Source organism: Gambusia affinis, linkage group LG09 (assembly GCF_019740435.1).
Source record: "Gambusia affinis linkage group LG09, SWU_Gaff_1.0, whole genome shotgun sequence".
NCBI lineage: Eukaryota > Metazoa > Chordata > Actinopteri > Cyprinodontiformes > Poeciliidae > Gambusia > Gambusia affinis.
Window position 1 is genome coordinate 11312281 of NC_057876.1, and position 20926 is coordinate 11333206.

The following is a 20926-nucleotide window of genomic DNA, read 5'->3' on the forward strand; positions in this document are numbered from 1 at the left end:
AAGACATGTTGTGATGTCACTACAGAACTTCGCTTGAAGTTCAGTCGATTAGTTCTCTTGGTAGTCAGAAAGCAGAAGGTCAAGTGGAGACAGCTTCTAGAGATATCATTTGCAGCATATTTTCAAAACGTTTTTTGAGAGAAATGGAGACTCAGATGAAGGAATTCTTCGAAGAAGAGGCTCAATGCCAGGAAGATGGACGGAAGAACAGTCAAAATCAGGATGCCGGTAATTCTTCTGAGGAGGAAGTTAACAGACTAAAGACTCTCTTGGATGCAGAAAGAGCCAAATTCATTGAGGAACACCAGAGAGCAAATGATTTGGAAGAGGAACTGCAAAGAGTAAAACTGAAGCTAGAAAAATGCGAGTTTAATGGAAACGACGTTGACTTAGGTAGTGAGGCAAACAAAGGAACGAATGAACTTCTTATGGAAAATAAAGCCCTCCAAGAAGTTCTTGCCAAGCTTGAAACCGACATTATTAATCTAGCAGAACAGGTGGAAACGTTACAGGAACAGCTGGAGATAGAAAAATCTGCCAACGCTCAAACAAAGACAAACAACAGTTTTTTTAAGATCCTGAAAGGTGAAAATCCAGCTCAGACTACAGAAATAAAGAAGGCCATGACACTGCTGAAGAAGACGTCTGCAGAGAAGGAGAGGCATCTGAAAGAAGAACTGAAAAAGATGACAGATTCTTACCAAGACTTACAATCCAACTATGATACTTCTGTTAAAACCCTTGGACAACAAGTGCAGTCATTACAGATGAAGCTTAGAGACAATGAAGAAGCTCATGCTGAAGTTTTGAAAATGAACCAGATGCTTTATTCAGATTTAGAATCAGAAAATGAGGCTCTTCGTGGACAATTGTCATCTCTGCAAATCGCCACCACAGAGAAAGAGACGCGTCTCCAGAGAGAACTGGACCAAATGAAAGAGGAAAACCTGGAAATGACCAAAAAATTTGAGACAGATGTTTTAACCCTTAAAAATCGGGTATGTTCACTGGAGCGGGAGCTGAAGGATGACAAAGAAGCTCATGATGAGATGGCGAAAATTAACAAACTGCTTTATGCAGAGTTACAGGCAGAGAATGAAACGCTTCATCAAAAATTGGCTTCAACGCAAGATGCTTCCAAAGAGGCGGAGAGATGCATCCAGAAAGAGCTGGACCAAGTCAAAGATGCAACTCTAGAAATGGTCCGAAAATATGAAATTGATATTTTAGCCCTTAGGGAGGAAATACAATCAATGGAGCAAGAACATAGAGACGAGAGATATCGTCATGCGGAGGTTGAGATACGGAACGGGAAGAGAGCAAAATTCCTCCACGCTGAGAAGAACCTGCTGCAAAAGGAACTGGACGAATTGAAATGAAAGCTCTTCTTAAACGAGGTAAAGCATAAAGAAGAACTGGATGCATCGACTGCTGAGATTGAACGGCAACTTGCACGCAATCATCAGATCTCAGAGGAGCTAAAACAGAAGGATCAGGAGATTGCAGAAGCAAAGGCTCCCCTCCCAGTGAAGAAGTCCTTAATGAAAAAGTTTCGCCATGCTCTGGGTTTGAGAAAACCAGAAAAATGGAAGAGAAAGAAGGCATCTGAAGAAAACGTCTAACACTTGTTCATGTTACAGGTAAAAACCATCAGGCTTCTCACAATAATGGATGGATGAAGATTTGGAATCATTACAAATTACCAAGTGCGACCTACTTCCGAGGTTAGAATCAATTGACTTAATTTCAAGATAGACCACAACACAAAGATATAAGCTTAAAGATTTAGAAAAGAAGGCATGATGCACAGTGGCGCAGTTGGTAGAACTTTGGCCTTGCAGAAAGAAGTTTCTGAGTTCAATTCCAGGCCTTTTTTCTGCATGGAGTTTGCATGTTCTCCCTGTGCAGGTGTGGGTTCTCTCCGGGTACTCCGGCTTCCCCCCACAGTCCAAAAACATGAGTGTCAGGTTAATTGGTTTCTCTAAATTGTCTTTAGGTCTCTGTTCGTGTGGATATGATTTTTTGTCTCTGTGATGAACTGGCGACCTGTCCAGGGTATACACAGCCTCTCGCCCATTGACCACTGGAGATGGGCACCAGCACAGATCTCAATGGGATAAGTGTGTAGGAAAATGGATGGATGGGACGAAGGGATGAAATTGGATAAATCCATATAATTAGTGGTGTGGTCTGGATTTGACCCTCCTCCTGAACTTAAGTTAACATATTGACTTCAATTCACCAGCACAGACCACAACACAAAGATATAAGTTTAAATATTTAGAAAAGAAGGCATGATGCTCAGTGGCGCAGTTGGTAGAACTGTTGCCTTGCAGAAAGAAGGTTCTGGGTTCAATTCCAGGCCTTTTTTCTGCATGGAGTTTGCATGTTCTCCCTGTGCAGGTGTGGGTTCTCTCCGGGTACTCCGGCTTCCCCCCACAGTCCAAAAACATGAGTGTCAGGTTAATTGGTTTCTTTAAATTCTCCTTAGGTCGGTGTGTGAGTGTGTGTGCATGATTGTTTGTCATGTTAGAAGGGGATGAAAGGATGAAGGGATGGAAGGATGAAGGGACGATTTAAACCCTAGTGGTGTTCTGGACTTCTGTGCTCGTCATTAATTATCCGTGACATCATGTTCAATCATAAGGGTTGAACATGATGTCATATTTGCTCTTGACAACAGGACCCCAGGCTGCAGTTGGATGACTGACTTTTTTGTGGTCTCATCTGATCCGTGGCTGCAGGTCTTGGACAATCGGAGCATTGCCAAACAGACATTATGCCAACACCCTTAACAGACCACATAGCAATTGTATTAACTTTAAATTGACCACAAAAACAAAAAAAGAGAGGTGAATATAATTTCATAGCTAAACTTCCTCTTCCTCCATTTTGCAGAGTGCTTGATGGTGTTTTTCAAAAAACAACATGATTTTGCGGTTGGAAGCCATATAATTGATAGTATAACACTTGTCTTACTACTCAGATTTAATATCAGGAAATAGTTTTATTCTCTTTCTTGACTTCCATGAGCGATATTGTCATGCAAAGGTTGGGATACGTCCCGGTAAGAGAGCCAAATTCCTCCAGAATGAGAAGAACCTGCCACAGAAGAAACTGGAGGAAGTGAAACATAAGTTCTTTTTAAAAGAGGTAAAATTGAATAGAAAGTAGAACATTTCTTAAGAAATTTAAACAGGGCCTGCCAAAGTCCCCGTTGGTCTGGACCCGGCGTTCCAACGCTGAAAGTTAGTGTCAACGCCATAGAAAGCTACAGCATTTTGGCTTACGTTAGCCAAAATGCTAACGTAAGCCAAAATGCTGTCAGTATAATTCCCTCTACGTTTCTCTGTTTGAGCCCGCCAGTTTGACTAAAAAAAGCATTGCAAATAACTCTTTTCCGTTCGGGAACCGTAATACATATTTGAAAACCGTTTGAAGCGTATGAGAGGGCTATTTGTCATCTCCGATAGTCCCGCGATTCATATCTCTAACTCACTCACAGTATTAACAGCGATGATATAAAAAAGGTGTGTGCCAAGGTCTGAAATTTTTCAGAAATACATGGAAGTGAATCAGTGAGATCTGTCTGCTACCCTGGCGCATGACTTTGCTCTGAAGCACCTGGAGAGAAAACCGTAAGCCCTAGATAATTTTTGAAAACATTTGACCGGAGCAGGCATGCGTATCAATGTTATGATACGCATAACCCCCCACAGTGACTGACTTGCTTTGCATTGCTATGGGCAGGCCCCAATAACTATATTATTAACTATATTATCAGATAATAATATGCTATTAACTGATAATTTATCAGTTAATGGTCATAATAGCAATTAATATTAATACCAGACAAAAACTATTCAAATGGAGGATTAAAAGTATAAACTTCCTTTGCAACCCTTCTAACAAGTAAACCTTTAAGTAGAACTATATATTTCGTGTTTGCTTTCATTTTTGACTGATCATCAAATGTTTGTCATGTCTGAGTTTATCCCTCATTTCATGGCTGTCTCTTCCTGTATCATCAGCTGAACAGTCCAAAATTGGCATTAAATCTTAGTAAAATGTAGTTTGAACCAACACAGTGTAAAGTATTTATTTTCATCCACAATATACTGGGATATTTTTAATTTTAGATTTAGCTATAAATTTATAGAAACTAGATAAGATCATTTTGGTATTTTAGCTACTGATCATGACTTGGCTACTATATTGTCACTGTAAATGCTTTACTTTTAGAACCTTTTACCTAGAAAACTCTCCTCAGTACTTATAAGTACAACAGACCTTTTGCTTTGGGTGTCCTGAATTTAAGAATGACCCCAGACACTTACCCCAGAGTACCCACTTATCTTGTGTCTTAGCCCCTTAGTTTTTCTGCCTCAGGCTGTGTAACCACCCCCCGCTTTGTCCCAGATCCCTCTTAGCAGGATGCTTCATTCCTTCCAACTGGAGGGTCCATTAGCAGATGTTCCAGTTACCAGAAATATATTGTCCATACAGTATATTGCAACACTTACAATTATTTTGTGACATGGCAACATAAAGGCAGTGTGAAACCAAAACGTACCCCTAGCTTTCTTTTCTCTTTTATTTTTTCTACCAAATGAAATCTAAAAAGTAAAAAGCAAAAAAAAATACCTGTCTTCTGACTCCTGTCCTGACTCCATCAACCGACTTTCAAAAGACCAGGGTTACACCGAATTATACTCTGGGTTTGTTTTATTTTTAAAAACTTCAATTCGCAGCTTTTAGCCACTCTTTGACTGTTTGACAGTTCTTAACTACTAATCCAGGTAGACCACCCTCAAAACAATGTGTTTCCTACACCCAAGTAGCAATGAAACAGAGCGGCGCTGTTTATGTTTTTATACTGAAATATCTGTCTGCTTTTCGTTCACCGCTTCAGGGCACAGAAACGCTGCTTAAAGAAATAAAGAAATGCCCCTGTGTCTCAATGCAACAAATAGATTTACAGTTAACTTGCAAAAATCATCCTGTAATGGCTTCCCTCCTCCTTTGTTTTTTATGCATTCTGGTTTATGCACAGACCTTGACACTAAATGGAATAAATAGCAATAGTAAATAGTTGAGCCCACCACATTTGCACACATTTTCAGTCAGCTAAGAGGCATTGCAGCCTTCAGAGACGCATTACTGTGTGTGCCACTTCTTGTTCATGAACTCACACAAATAAATGCATTGAAAACTGGCCTGGAGGCAAAAGCGTTCACCCAAACCCTAGCGTAAGTGGGGAGAAAAAAAAAAAAAAGGTTTAAAGTCTTCCTCCATTCATGTGTCCTTTTCCTGCAGTCTCTGTATTTGGCATCTGTTGAACGCCTCTCTTGATCTTGTTTCTATCGATTTACGATCTAAGGTGAAAGCGTCAGGAGTTTAAAGTTGCAAGAGTACAAAAGCGGTCCAGACACACACGCCACACACAAGACATTAAACTTTCAGAGTCAAAGCGATAAACATGCTTTTGTAGTAAGAATGTCACACCGGGTTCAGCCTCTGGTTTGCAAGTGAGCACGCGCACACTCACGCCCACGCGGTTTTCTGCAGTCACTTTCAAAGATTCCTCTGCCTTATTGTGGGAACTTTGTCCAGGTCCTGACCAGCTGATGTAGCTCAGGAGCTGTCTGTGGTGCTGAAATCAGTGCCACAAACAGGGGAATAAATTGAAGTATTGTCCTTTGCTAAGTGCTATTAGAAACTTCTTAAATCTTCTTTTTAAGTTCCTTTGCAGTCATATTACAGGGCTGCTATAAATACCACCCAGTTGAGCCAGGGCCAGAGTTTGCGAGGTACAGTCTGAGTCATAGTGCTGGTGGCAGAGCCGGTATTTAATGTGATTTATCCAACTTCTCCGCATTTGGCAATATGGGACACAGTTCAAACGAAGAGCTCAGACAGAATATATCGAGACGGCTGTATGTGTGCGTGTATGTGTGGAAAATTGTGCAGGCCCACTGATGAAGTTTGTGGATTGCACAGGGGTGTGTGTATCTCTGTGCGCACATATGCACAGACTCTTACACTATGTTGGGCATAACGCGGGATTCAAAGGGAGCCTTTGAAGTATTTTGATGTTCCCTGGCTGCTCTCTTGCCAGTTTCCTAAATAGGTCAGAGACTCTGCACTCTGCCTTCTGCGCTGTGCTAGCTGCGCGGCAGCCTGCTAGAAAGAGTCAGAGAGGGCAAGGAAAAATGATATATTTAACTCCATCTGAAATGAACTAACAGGCAAACTGCCCTGCTCACTTTTGCTTCACGGCATTTCAGTTTCGTGGCAGTGTTTTTTTTTTTTTTTTGTTTACACGGTGCTCAGCAGGTGTTCCTTCACACCCTGCAGGCTGTGTACATTTCTTTGGAGGTAGAACGAGGAATGATGGACACGAAAATTGATGGGTAGAAGGCGAAAGTGAACTAAAATCTCCGACTGTGATAGCGAGAGAGAGTCAAAATGATACATGCAGCGTCTATCAAAAGACTTCATAAACCCTTTCCACATGTTGTCAATTTAGGACCTTAAACTAGAATGTATTTCTTGCAGATTTTATTTACCAGGCATTCTCAAAGTAGCACATTAGCATGAAGTGGAATCAAAATCCATGCATTCGTTCACCTTTACATTATACCAGCACAGTATGGGTGGCATCATGATGTAATGAATATATTACTGTTCACAGGAAAGGCAATTAGCACTGATACAAATAAGAATAGCGCAATAATACAAGGCAATTCTAGAAGTGGAAAACCTCATGGAGGCTCCAAAATACTAGGATGCAGTTCACCTTCCAGTAGGACAAAGTCTAAAACTGCCCCCAAAGCTGTTTCAGAAAGGCCCAGTAAAAATCCAGACCAATATGCAAATGAAAATCAACACTATGGCTTTGAATTGCTTTTTAAACATGCCAATTGTTCAGAATAACTAAGCTTGAGATCCTTTAAAGATTGGAGAAAAACACAGATGTCCTGGCAATGAACTTGCAATGAAAGATATTTCTACAAAGTACTGTCTCATGGTTCCCTTTACAAATTCTAATCTGAAAATACTTTTCAGATTTGTATTTGTAAAACAAATGAAAACTTAACAATGTCATTCACCTTCAAATTATGCACTACTTATTCTGGTTTCAAATAATACCCCAATAAAACACCAAAGTCCAAGTTGTATATTTAGTTTTGCAACACAGTATAGATAAAGAGACAAATAGTTCAACACAGGATGTGCCAGTATGAGGCAAGGCACAGATTTATTATGTACACGTCTGTTAATTTGGAATATTTAAAAACCTACAGTATTTTCTCTCATTGAGACCCATTTCACATTGTCTGTTTCTAGAGTATATGTGAACATATGTATACTCATGACTGTGTGTGGTGCTTCAGTCTGAGTTTGTAGGAGTTTTTTTTCCAGCCCCCAATGGTTTGGGGTTGAATTTCATCACAGCACAGAATAACAAATCTGCAGCAGTCTCGGAAAGGCTTGCAGGGCAGCAAAACGATACCAACCTGGACTAAACTTAGAATAACAGAGACGTCCTTTGTCCTACTTTTGTCTTTGTCTCTTTGCATATCTACACCATTTAAGAAGGTTTGCCTACTCAAGGGGCGATACTTTGGGCAAACTTAAAAGTGTGTTTTAAATGAGAAGATGTGTTCTCAAATCTGAATTGTGCTGCCATTGAACACACACACACAGGCACAAATTCATGCAAGCAAGACTCGTATTCACCATTCCCATGGACCCTGTTAGCACCTCCATTCATTCTCTTTGCCAAAGCAAGAATAAATCAGAGTAAGTCAAGCACTTGTTTTAGTTGCCAAAGGTGGCATGTCCAAAACCGCCGGGGGAGGAGGGGTTGCGGTGTGATTTATTGTCGAGTGGCACAAAGCGAGAGAGTTCTTCCGTGGGAACAGGACACATTGCTCTCTGTGGAATGTGATTTGTTTTCTGCTTGACTGGACCAAGCTAGCAAATGTGGCAAAAACCATCCTGTCCTCCCTTTAGCTCGAGCAAACACCCACTTTTTTCTTTCTCGGCTGAAATACCGAGGGGAGAAACCAGAGGGAATCAGAGTGTGTAGGCTGGTGTTTGAGGACGGAAACAAATCCCCCCATCTCTATATATCCCCCTTTGCTTCACCCTGCTCAATGGGGGCCAGCAGTCCTAAAAGAGTGTCTCCAGCTCATCTCTGATCTCCCTGCTCCTTCAGTAGTGTACGCAGCAGGATGCCTGGACTCAACCAGAAGCCCTCAGTCTCCCTCTGGGGCTTCGCAAACTCCTTCATGTCCTCGCCATGGAAAAAGGTTTCCTTACATCGTCACAGATATTTTGCCAATTTTCCAACACCCACGGCCCCCAAACAGATGCACAGGTGGGCCACTGCTATCACTCTCTCAGTCACTCAGCATAAACAGATCAGTGCTCTTATAACGAATGTGTCACGACTGTATTCCCAAAGACTTCCAGCATCATTACAAAGACCCCCATACCCTAATCCAATTCCACCCCCCCACACATACACTCATCCTCTCTTTGTGACAGATGCACTTTTTTAGGCTCTCTTTTTTTCATGTAGCAAGTTTCTGCAGAATAGGCACAAGATTAAATGGGACCAGCTGAAAACCAGACAGATGCCCTATCACATTTGAAGCATTGCCACCTGCTGTGTTTTGAGAAATGAGTGTCTTTATTTGAAGCATGAACGTCGGGTCTGCTGCTCTCAACTGTTTGTCTTAGTTGACTTCCCATTGGGGATTGTAATGTCTGTGTCAGTGGGCACACTAATAGAGATGTGTGAGGTTAGCGCTATTGTATACATCAATGCCGGGGATCTGTGTTTCACTATTATAGGCCTGTCGCTTTCCGTCGGGGATTATACAGGTTTTAAATGGGGAGGAAGGCTTTACACAAAGCCATATTGAGGGGCTTTAATCTACACAAACACTTTCATATGAGGTATTATAAGAGACTATCATCCTGCAGATGTCACTTTTAGTGGAACAGTGTGTGAGGATGGTGGTGGAGGGCCTGCACTTTAACAAATAAAAGATTAAAGGGTACTACACCTAATGTCAGGGCATGTCTGATCAAGGATGGAGGCGGCATTTTAAAAATATAACCTATCTACATATATTTTATGCAACATTGTCTTGCACAAATATTCATACTAGTATTACATAATGTTGTCACAGCAAAACCCTAAAATTCAATGCATTTGAGGGGCTTTACGTGATAGACCAACACAAAGTGGTGCATATTTTTGATGTGGAAGGAAAATAATACATCATAAATAAATATCTGGAAAGTGTGGTTTCTCTCATTCTCGCTGAGTCAAATTATTTATTTATTTATTTTAGATTCACTTTTCCTGCAATTACAAATGCAAGTCTTTTTGGGGTATGTGTCTGTCAGCTTTGCTCATCTAAAGGCTGTAATATTTGTCCATTAATCCCTGGTAAGCAGCTCAGGCTCAGTCCAGCTGGATGGAGGGCGTCAGTACGCAATTCTAACAAACAAATATGCTTTGATCTAAAACGTTCCAATTTACCTCAAAATGGCTGTTTTGTATAATTGTGATATTTTCTTTCTTCTAGGATTGTAATTATTTATCTCAGATCATCTTCCTGTCTACTCCGATCAGTTTCTCTGTCCCTAAAAACAGAGATCGTTCCCCCCAGTATGAAGCTTTTGCTCCTGTTTCACTTTGGGGTTGCTGTGTTCAGAGTGTGCAGTTAGTTAGAAAACGAATTAAACATGCACAGCTTTTTGTATGTCAAACTAAATATTCAGCTTTGTTCTTATTGGACCAGACCACTTTCTAGCACATGTTTGTACTTGGTTTGTGGGTAAATGGGACTTATTTTAGCTTTTGTTTATCAACAGCTTTCTTTTCTATGAAGGCTAAACATGCCTCATAGTAGTTTTAACAGCTGACCTACGACCAGATTCTTCCACTTGAATTGTGGATATTTGCATCTCCACCTGAGTTTCTGTGTCAGAAAGGAGGTTAAATGCATTATGCAGGTCATACCTTTTTATTGTGGAAAAAATAAATAAATAAAACCATGTGAATTATTATTTTTTGGATCCAGTCACTTTGTGCCGATCTGTCACCTAAAATCCCCCAAAATGCGATTGCATTTTGACAAAACAACAAAAGTTCAAAACATATAAATATTTTTATACAGCACTGTGGCAGTGAAATCTCCAGCTGGATCTGACATGGCGTTTTGATGTTGTTTATGTGTCTTGAATTGCAGGCCCAATTCAACTCGGCTAGGAAATTCTTTCAGTCTTGCTCAAAGTAGATGTTTTTAAAATAATCCATAATCTGCTGGAGTCCTCGTCAGATTCGCGCAGCAAGCTTTTAAAAATAGATTCATTAATGAATCTGCTTACGAGCAGTGGTGTACGCCTTGGCACTGTTGCCTCACACCAAGAAAGTCCAAGATTTGAATCCCAGCCAGGATCCTTCTGCTTGGAGTTTGTATGTTTTGTTTCTTCATCTCTAAATGTCCTTCAGAGTCCACCCTACAGTGCCAAATCATGCATGCTCTACAAGAAAAGGCCCCGACAGAAATTAAAACCTGGGTCATAGTTTTTGCAGAGCAACTATGTATCTAGCTAAAGGTTGATTGTGTACATTAACAGCTTTTTGTGTCAGACGTAAGCATTGTGAAGATAGGCAAGCAGACTAGTATGCATCCAACTCCTCACCCACTGACTGTTTCTGATTTTAACCGAGCCCCACTGCACCATTCCCACTCCCCAGTCCTCCCTTTGACTGGGGAGTGGGAAAAGGCATAGATTGGTGGAAAATGCTTAAAGAGAGTAGATCTTAACAGAGTAGACAAGACACAGACAACTACTCTGTTATATCATAAAAATCTTCAAATAAAAATGAACAGATACCAATAAAAAGCGTACAAATTAGCTGTGAGTTGTATGGCTGACCAAATAACTGATCATACTCCATCATGTCACTGTGACCAAGATCAGATCATGTTCAAGATGTGCAACTTGGTCATTTCGGTCATTAAGAAGGCAAAAAAGATAAACAGAGGAATAAATGCAGACTCAGTCACTTTGACTAGAAATTTTGAGAGGCAGACATCAGAACGAGACGATTGTTGCTGGACCTTATGGCGATAGACGTTAGCTCTGAAATGAGGCGCAGAAAATGTTCAATGATGTTATAAAATCTTTCTTTTTTTTTTTTTCTCCACGACAGAAGTATGCAGAAAATTTTGCCTAAAACATAGTCCTAATATATTTTTGTAATAAGGTGTCAACCTTTCAGAACATCTGAGTCAAAATGAATGAATAGCAGAATTTTATGCCAATATTTGGACTTTAATTTTCACATTTAAAAAAAATGTCGCTTCCTTTATCCAACAAAGTCATTCATGTCGGCCTAAGTTTTATAAAAAATAAAGAAAAACCTCACTAACATATAACTCTGATTCAGTTCATTTTATTTGATGCTTCTTAACAACAAATATACAGTATCTGTAGAGTGGCTTGCTGAACGTTTGCTGCAGAAAAAACTAGTTTGATTCAAAAACCGAAGCAAATAACGTGAACAATATTGACATCTCAAGAAATTGGCCAGAAGGTTGTAGCTTAAATATAAATGGATCTTTCAAATGGAAAATGAATGTAACCATGCAGCTAAAGCAGGTACAAAAGCGGCTTACGAACAACAAAATCAATGGCTTGAGCAGCGATCACAAGTCCATCATTTCACCAAAACCTGTGAGCGAAGCTAAAAGGTTGTGTGTGTGAGTAAGATGGCCTACAAACATGTCTCAGTTTGTAGACCAGGGGGCCTCAGGAGGAGGATGTAAATATCTGTCAGCTCTACATACTGTACGGTTTCATTTAATCACAGCTCTGGTACAATTTAGCCAAATTGTACACATAGTGTTGGATAAAGAGTTATTGCAGGAAGCCCAGTGAAGCTAGCTGTCATGTATGTTCTTTGTCTTATGTTCAGGTGTGTACATGTTTGTATGTATTTAGAGCCATAATCCAGAATGTTTTGTTTTTAGTTTAAATATTTGTTTCTGTACTTTCAAAGATAAAAATTCTCCCTTTTTCGCTGTCAGACTTGTTTCTCCTCCTAAATCATTGCCTGTGACTTCAGCTCCAAATACAGCACCTGGCTATTTTACATAAACTCTTCTTAGTAAAGACCAACTCAGTTTAAAGAGTCTAATCTCTACCTCTTTGCTGCTACATGTCTGTGTTTTTACTTCTTTGTCTACTCTTTTTTTTTTTTTTCTCTCTCTCTCCCCTGAGAAACATTGACCAAACTTAAAAGCCCTCTGAGTTGGGTAACAGACTGAGGGAGAGAAAAACACACCAAACACTGCAGTCTTCATTTACATTTTCATTTAATTTTCCTTGGCCGGTAGCGCTGTGTACAGAATCAATCTTTCTAACTCCATTTCCAATATATTACCAGGAGAAAGCAGGAAGAGAGGGGAGGTATTGATTGACTGAGTGTTCATTGTGTCTTCACACAAAGTGCACACTTCATAAGAACGGCAATGAAATTGCTGTTTGTTTCCTCTGCCTGTGTCTTTATTTTAAGTGAAAGATTAATAATGACGGCGTGATATGGCTTAGGTGTGACAGTCAATACGAATCTATGTCTTTGTCTGGGCAACGCATCTTGTTTTGTTGTGACTTACCTTGCGCCGTTACAAAATAAATGCTGCTGTTGAATTGCAGACAAGTCAAATAACGATTTAGACTTTTATAATTACATGTTTCCACTCAAGTGCATCATCTGTTTATTGGACTCTTAACTGCTTTGTTGCAAACAGGAGAGGATAAGCACTTCACTTTTTTTTTTTTTTTTTGCACGTCAACCTTTTGATGCAAAGAAGATTTGAAGTCAACATGGCACTGCTCTTTAATTGGCCGCGCTCTGACCTAAACAGAGATTACCCAGTCATAGCTTGGCAACTGTAACTAGGCACCAAAGGTCTGTACAGCTTTGGTATTGGCTGGTTGAGGAAATTGTGGGCAAAAGACTCTGCCTGTGTTTTCAGCTTTTGGGATGACTCATTTCCCTGGCATCTTGACATGTTACAGCAGTTTCTCATTGGAGGAAGCCAAACAGTTAATTAATGTTCTGGGATAATTAACAATTTAATAATCATTACCATTGCCTATACGGCAACTGTTGTCGTTCGTTTAAAAGAAGTGCCAATGTGCTGCTTCTACTCAGACTGCAACGTTTCAGTAACTGCCCAAAATGTAGGTTTGTCTTTTAATTTGCACTTCACCATTTTTTTATGCCCTATATGTCAGCATGACTACACACCACTGTCATACTATTATATTAGGCACAGTCAAATGCGATGGATTCTATTTATTGGTTTGGGGAAGTCTAATGAAATCTCCTCCCCCACAAACGTCAGTAGGCGTAGAGAAAATGTCAGCCCTGAGATGTAAACTGAGTGTAATGAGGTGACAGCTCTGTCTAATCTCAGCCAACTTGGTGTGAGAATAATTTTCTGTGTCGGAAAATGTTTTGAATATATCAGCCCTTTTAGTTCTCATATAAAAAAAAAAAAGAAACACAAGATATAGACATGCTAAAGTTATTCAGTTGTTCTTCATCCTGCTCACCAAAATCACATAGAATTGTTAAATATTCTCATTTTTTGTTTTATGATAACAAGAGTTGGTTAAAAGTTAAATGCACAATTTTACCAAATCTATTACATGTGAAAGACGATATAAATCCATACCTGGTCTAAACCTCTTCATCTAAATAAAGTCCCTTTCAAATAAACATAAATTATCATTACCATGACCACAGACAAATAGGTAAAAACAGTACAAATGAAAAAAAAAAAAAAGCCTTTTACAAGTTTATCAAAATGTACAATTTGTCTGACGTCTGAGAAAATGTAAGTGTGTAGATTACTTTAATTTAAACTAATTATGTCATACGTCTGTAATACCACACTTCCATGATGTTGGTGCCTAAGTTTAAGGGGGAAGTTTAAGTAAACTCTTTTCATTCCGGTGGGCTAATCTGCAACTTAAATAAGCCCTCTATAAACCTTTATAGTTCGTTCTGAGATTCCAGTGATTTTTCAGTGAGGAGCATATATTCCTGATAGAGGTGTATATTAGGCAGCCAGCTGTCTGTTGGTATAGCTTTGTGATTGATAGGAGGAGACATGCACCATTTACTAGCCAAACTGGAACCAGAGGGAATCTCCATCTTCTCTTTCAAAGCGGTCAAGAGATGCCTCGCAAAGAAAATTGGCCTATTTCCATGGGGTTACAATCTGGTAAATTCAGCGCTAGGAACAAAGAAATACAAACAAGCAAATGGTGTTTTATTCTGCACACAATGCACCCCGCATGCACGCTTGGACAGTAAACGAGAATGGGTTCAGACATCAAGGTACATAAATTGGAATCTACATGCACTTTACTTACCAATATATTTTTTCTCTGCCAAGCAGATTCAGTCATAAAAAGTATTCATATTTGCCTGACCGACACTTAAAGTAAAATAAATGTCGGTCCAAGGGATTCTGTAGGGTTTACAAACAAGCAAAGACTCTTAATAACTTTGCAAGGTATATTTTGGGTATTCTGGAGTCTATTTTTCATAAGTTATTGGATAAAGGCAACATTTTACCTGTACTACTCGGATGTAAAGAAGAAAAACTAACTTGTGGAAGCGGGACACCTAAATTTTAATATGAAATGACTTTTGCTTTGTGATTTTGACTAGGTGGTCATAATATTCTACATTTTGCAAGGAGTACCTTCCGCTACAAATACATTTGTTATTTTCTGTTTTCAAGATATGTTTAAAAAAAATCTTTACACCAAGGTTTGCCCACAGTTTTGAACATCTTTAAAATTTCCACAGCCTATGGATGACAAATATGTTGTATATGTTGCACAAATGATGCAAAGTGCCACTTCATACCAAAATTATATATTGTCATGCTTCTTTATGCAGGTGCTCTACCAGCACTAATGAAGGTTCATCCCAAGTCTCGCAGATGAACTTTTCTTAAAGATCAAGTTAATATTATATTTTGTTTGGTTGAAGCAGGGCTGAAATGGACACGCCCGTTAGAAAAAGGCGTAATTGATGCTTATTAAAAATAGAAATACTTATAGAGTGGCAGCCAATGAAATGGAGAGATCCAGCACTGAACAGATGTAGTTTAGGTCTACAATTAAAATACATCATGTTATCATGCTACTTTTAATTAAGTTCTTAAGAATTGCAGTTTGGTGTTCAGCCTTGTTGTCCTTGCCAGTCCGATGGGACACAGGTGCCAAAGAGGGATTTTGCCTCCTCTCTGCTAATTTGATTTCTGTTGAAATGGAAATTAATTGAGATCATGTGAATAAGTTGTTGCCTTCATTTACCTCATTATATATGTATATTTTTCTACACCGGCCTATGAATAATCCCTCTGTCACTTTCTTGGATTAAATAAATGGATGTTTTCTCCTAGGAATCCATTATCCTGCATCCTGTTACAATTTATTTGTAGTTGTTGAAGACAGTGTTTCATTGCATTCGGTTTATTAATTTCATTGCCACATTGACTTTATTGCAACTGTCAATTATAGCCGTATGAAATAGAAGAGGTGCCAGAACTGTTTTTTTCACTCAGTTGCAGTGGCTATTTGAAATTAGTGTAAAGAAATTCAGACTTATGTTCTTAAGAAACAAAGATAAGAGGAAATTGTTCACACTGAGAGCTAAACTAATTTATTTTTTAGCAGAAATATATTTTTTTTTTTTCTTGCGTAGACATTTATTTCTGACAGAAATTGCCAAGTCGAAACAATGTTTCCCCACATTTATAAGAGGCAGAAACACTATCATACCTGAAACTCGGTTCATTAGATGTGGCTGGTTGCGGCCCTAATAATTTTTAGGCTTTAGGTATTAATAACCTTTTTTCACTTTTTATTTTCTACAATACACCCACAAACTTACTCTATTTTATTTGGATTTATACAATTGGGTTGAGTGACCAAAACAAAATACTGCATAATTGTAACTTTTGAAAACTACGCACTCAAAGTGCCAACATTCAAATGACCGTAACAGTAATAATAATAAAAAAAAAATTATCTTTTTTTTTTTTTTGCCGGGAGGAAAGACTCGAGGGTAAAGAACACATTTGTAAGACACTGTAGAGTATGACTAATCACCCTACAGCAACAGATTTTATCCTTGCTCATGGTGAATTGGCTCTTATTAAAGACTTCAGCAGAAGGAGCTGAATGCCTTAGATATCAGTGTGTCATGTCATAAAGCGTTTCTGTCCACTGTGCATACATTCAGCACTGGCTCTTCAGTTTTCAAGTGGGGCCTTGCTGATGGCTTTGCCCCTTAACATCTGGACAACGGCTGCAAAGCATCTTGGGAGAAAACCAGAGTGTGCAGTAAGGTTAAGTCCCACACTTTTTGCTGGCTTGAAAATGCACACACGCACACGCACACACACCCACTCACAAAATGGATCGCTCTCATCGATGGCACCTCACAGGCGGGTTGCTCAAAAGGTTATTTCAATTATGCACTGTTAACAGTGCTCAGTGTGCTTATTTTACAACTTAATGGAATAGATGTTTGCTCTGTTCAGAAGCTGGATGTTCTGGGGCTTTATTTTCATACTTGCGGTTGCACGAGATCTCACATGTACAGACTGGTTCCGAGTCTGAACCACACAAATTAACTGCTAGACTTATGGAGCTCTGAGTTGAACTAGCTCATTAAATACTGTAAAGACAATTGCTCTGTGGGCCTTTGTGAGAATTAGATGTTTAAATTACACTTTCATAAAGCCCTGTTTACATCAGGTGCCTCCCAGTTTGCTAAAGTACCACCTAGGTTCTCGTCTGCATTCGCATCCTTCAGCCATGCATTAATCAGCTCAGAAATGTTTAGAGACATTTTTTCCCAACAATACGGACAATGTTGGCAGCATATGCTGCTGAAGTTACTGCTGTTGTTTAGAAATCTCACCTCAGCAGAGTGAGAACGGTGTTTTACCCAGCTTGTTATAGTATTCGCCAGGAAATGCTAAGACAGCGAGCAAAAAAAAAAAAAGTGTCAAAATGAATTATACATTTCTTTTTTTCCAAGACTCACATATCATATCTGAATACATTATCACAGTCAGACTATGATTCAGTGTATATTTTTGTGCTTGTACGGATTTAGAAGCCACACAATATCTGTGCCAGGGAGGCACCTGTGGATAACCGCTATCTTTTTCCAAACACAATAACAAGAAATAGCAGCGGCTGAACTCTGATCTGGGGGAAAGTTAAGGAGTATCAAAAGCAATATCTCACAGATGGCCACGGCTTCCGCTCACATCTGTTTCTCGACCGCTGTCGCCTGCACAGCCACTTTATTGTAGCACTCAAAGACCACATCTTCTTGGGCAAACATTAGCCCTTCTCATTGAGACGAAGAGATCCTTTTTGTATGCCTAATACAGTGTCTTCTACTTTATTGGCAGACGACCGCAGTGGCTCACAATAATATTGGTGACAACAGCTGTATTGTTGACTTTTAATGATTCTTACTCAAAAGCCGCCCATTATGCAGCCTGTCATCTGATTAAGTACATGTTTGTCCAATAAACACATCATTTGCCACCTATAGAGCCAGTATGTCACAGCTTGCCACCACCACCCCCCGCCCCTCTCTGTGTCTTTTACCACTTTGCTTCCCCGGAGTGAATCTGAAAAGATTAATTGAAAGAAAAGCGAGTATAGCATCCGTAGGCAGTGTTACGGTTATTATTATAATTAGCAATCGTGGCATGGCCCACTGTTTCTGTGGCCTGTTAGCTCATGGGCTAAAGCCTCTAATGAGACGGCTGTCGCCTGGTGTCGGCTTTGCTGTGAAAGAGCAGCGGAGACAAAGCAGAATTTGCTCATCATATCTTAGTGGGTCTGTTTGCGTATCATTTATGTGCCTATGCAAATTGCCGTATAATGCATAAAGCAGAAAAGGGCCCCCCATGACAGCCTTCTCATGCGGTCAGGAATAAACAAGTGGGAAACCAAGGACCAAGAATTTTCTGACTCTTTCAATTAAAGCGGCAGCTGCGTTTTCTTTACTCATCCTACAATATTCTACCCACACAGTACACCTCTGCAGAATGGTCATAAATTACAGTGACACTTATAAAAACACACAGTCTGATTTATTTTACCAAGAAGACGTAATTACTGCCGGAGCAAACGTGACAAATGGATCCCGTAAGTGAGGATAATTGTGTGGATGATCACATAGTTACATACAATCTATAAAAGCACTAACACAAGTGAGCTTTAACTAGAAGCAAGAAAACATATTGCCAAGACAAAGCAAAGATCTAGTTAGTGCGTGCATCCAAATGTGTTTTCTACATCACACGTTTTCTTGCAGCTCGTCAACCTGATCAGATATTCTCTGTTGTTTGCAAGTTCACAGCTATTATAGCTTTTTTATTTTATCTGTTCACACCTAGAGTAGAAAAGTCTTGTTTTGTGGGACAACATTTTTAGCCATTTCTGTATTTTCCTAATGTAAACCGAAGACCTTGATATTCCTTGGCAACACGTTTGCAGTATCTGCTGCTTTTCACGGGATGCGGTCTGATAACATACATTTTTTTCTTTTGCTTTCGATTGTTTTTACTGTCGTTAATTAAGTGTCAAATGATTACCTAATTACCAAAACATTATAGTGTTATCTTAAAATTACTTCCAAGGCTTAAAAAAAAAAAAAAGGTTACTAATTTTCAGAGTGTAATAATTAGGGTTGGCTACGAAACCTTAACCCAATGACTTGAAGTAAGTGCAAAGTTTGTTTAGTCCTTGCTTATTCTGTAAATAATCTGTCACAGAATTGATTAAAAAATGGCCAATGACCAAAAAGCAAATTGAACTGCCTGAAAATCTGTGCAACTGTTTGGTCTTTTCTCTGGCCAATCTTCACTTTCTATGCCTTCAAAAGCTACTGGATGAGGGTTTGTGATTAGAATTATCAATACTTCAGTTACTTAAATAATTTTAAGTTAGATACACCACAACATCAGGGACATGGTTTTCAAGCAGTAGATTAACTGTTTTGACATTTGTATTGAAGGATGTTGGGTTCAACAAGTACGTGTGGCTCAGTTTAGACTCATTGGCGTGGTGCTGGTCAAAAGCTAGTTAAATGTACATACTTGTTGCTGTTAATGATTAATTTTTTAATCTAGAAGATGGGACATTTGCAGGATAAGTTGGTGTTGTTGTTTCCTGCAGGTCAGCTGAGCCAAAAAATGGCTAAATGGTTAAAATATCATCTTTTCCCAAATGTGCTGAGGTAATATTCATACAATTTGACTTGTCTGGTATAACAAACAAAAAACAAAGCACAGTTTTACATTTTTCAGTGTCTTTGCTCTACTGACACTCCCATTAGCCTAAAGATACTTAAAAAATGTGTGGGTATATTTTCAGAGTGTATATAATATACTTTCTAAATACAAATGTGTTATCAATTGAACATTATCAAACAAGGAAATTATCTTTTTTTGGTAAACTGGGTATAGCACAGCTGTAGGAAGTGTGAAGGAGGAATAGCTGGTGCATAATTGGGTGTACTGAAGGAAGCCAGCCAAGCAGAAACAAACTGCAGTTTTAAATTATATTTAAAAGAAAAGTGACTTGATGAGGTTCATAAAAAAAAAGAATCTGGCAAATGCAATTATAATAGTGTTTATACGTCCCTACTTACCACTGTAAAGCTGGGTTCGTAAATGGCATATGCATTTCTTTATTCACAAAGAGACTTGCTTTTAAATCATTTTTATCGTACATATGGCAAATTCCTCTTGCTGTATAATATCACATTTTTATCACTGGAATAAACATTGAAAAAGAATTGCTACTTTTTCATCTTTAAGTGGGTAATTTCAAAGCTGCTACACAAAGGCACAAATTGCACCAGTGACAAAGGCTGACATGGCAGCTGCTCTGCTAAAGTATTCATTTCACAAAACTTTAGCTGGTGTATTTATCCTCATTGCTACTCATTTAGACTAATTCTTATTTTAGTTTGCAGAACAAAAACATTAACAAGGTTTCGTTTCAGGAACGGGCACGTTTTTCTACAAATAAAAGAAAACATTTCACAGACCGAAGGTACGTTAATGCACGTAGGGCTGGAACTTGGTGCTTTAATTTGAATCAGAGATTTAGTAAGTTGCTTGATTAGTGGTTCTTTTCTTTTGTTGTGCAGCACAATTACTGTGAAACTGCACAGACTGTAATGATACTGCCGATATTTAAAGATAAACTCCTGTTTTAACTTTTAATTTTTTCTTGAGCAAAAAAATAGGTAGATATTATACTTCTTTTGTAAAAATGCTGAGATGGTTGTCCAATCTTTGACGTCTCACCCCAAATGCATTATACATGATAACAGTGGTGAAGTTTGTGGTGGCAGTTCAGCTGCTTCAGAACCTCATTCTGTAAAAAGTTCTATCTCACCGTTCTTGCTTTCTTACTTTGTTTACTGCTAACCTCGTGTGTAGGCCGTCTGATGGTCGGAGTTATGTATTCACAGTTAGGCCTAGCTTTGCCAATTTGCATAGTAATTACCTACATTTATATTGGCTATATGTTCTACATATTTACATAAACTATGTCTTCTTGATTTTGTTTATGCTTGATAAGAAACACCTACATATGTATATTTTTTAGATTTAGGCAGCACCAAACAGAAGGATCACACTTGATGCTAACTTTACCATTACTAACAACAATCGTCATCATTGTGGTACTGTCCATCACAAATAAAATATATTATTTATTTATCACTTTGTCGGTGAGTCTTTTTCATAAAAATCCTGAG

At 38.9% G+C, this 20926-nt stretch overlaps 2 protein-coding genes across 2 annotated transcripts in view; both read left to right on the plus strand.

Moving 5' to 3' along the window:
* The window catches only part of tenm2a (teneurin transmembrane protein 2a), a 319228-nt gene that overhangs the window by 10323 nt on the left and 287979 nt on the right, over positions 1–20926 (plus strand). The window lies entirely within an intron of this gene.
* On the plus strand, positions 92–2284 carry LOC122837583 (CAP-Gly domain-containing linker protein 1-like). Its single transcript, XM_044128027.1, has 2 exons — positions 92–1640; positions 1997–2284. Exon 1 carries the CDS (start codon positions 144–146, stop codon positions 1377–1379), a length of 1236 nt encoding a protein of 411 aa, XP_043983962.1. The 5' UTR covers positions 92–143; the 3' UTR covers positions 1380–1640; positions 1997–2284.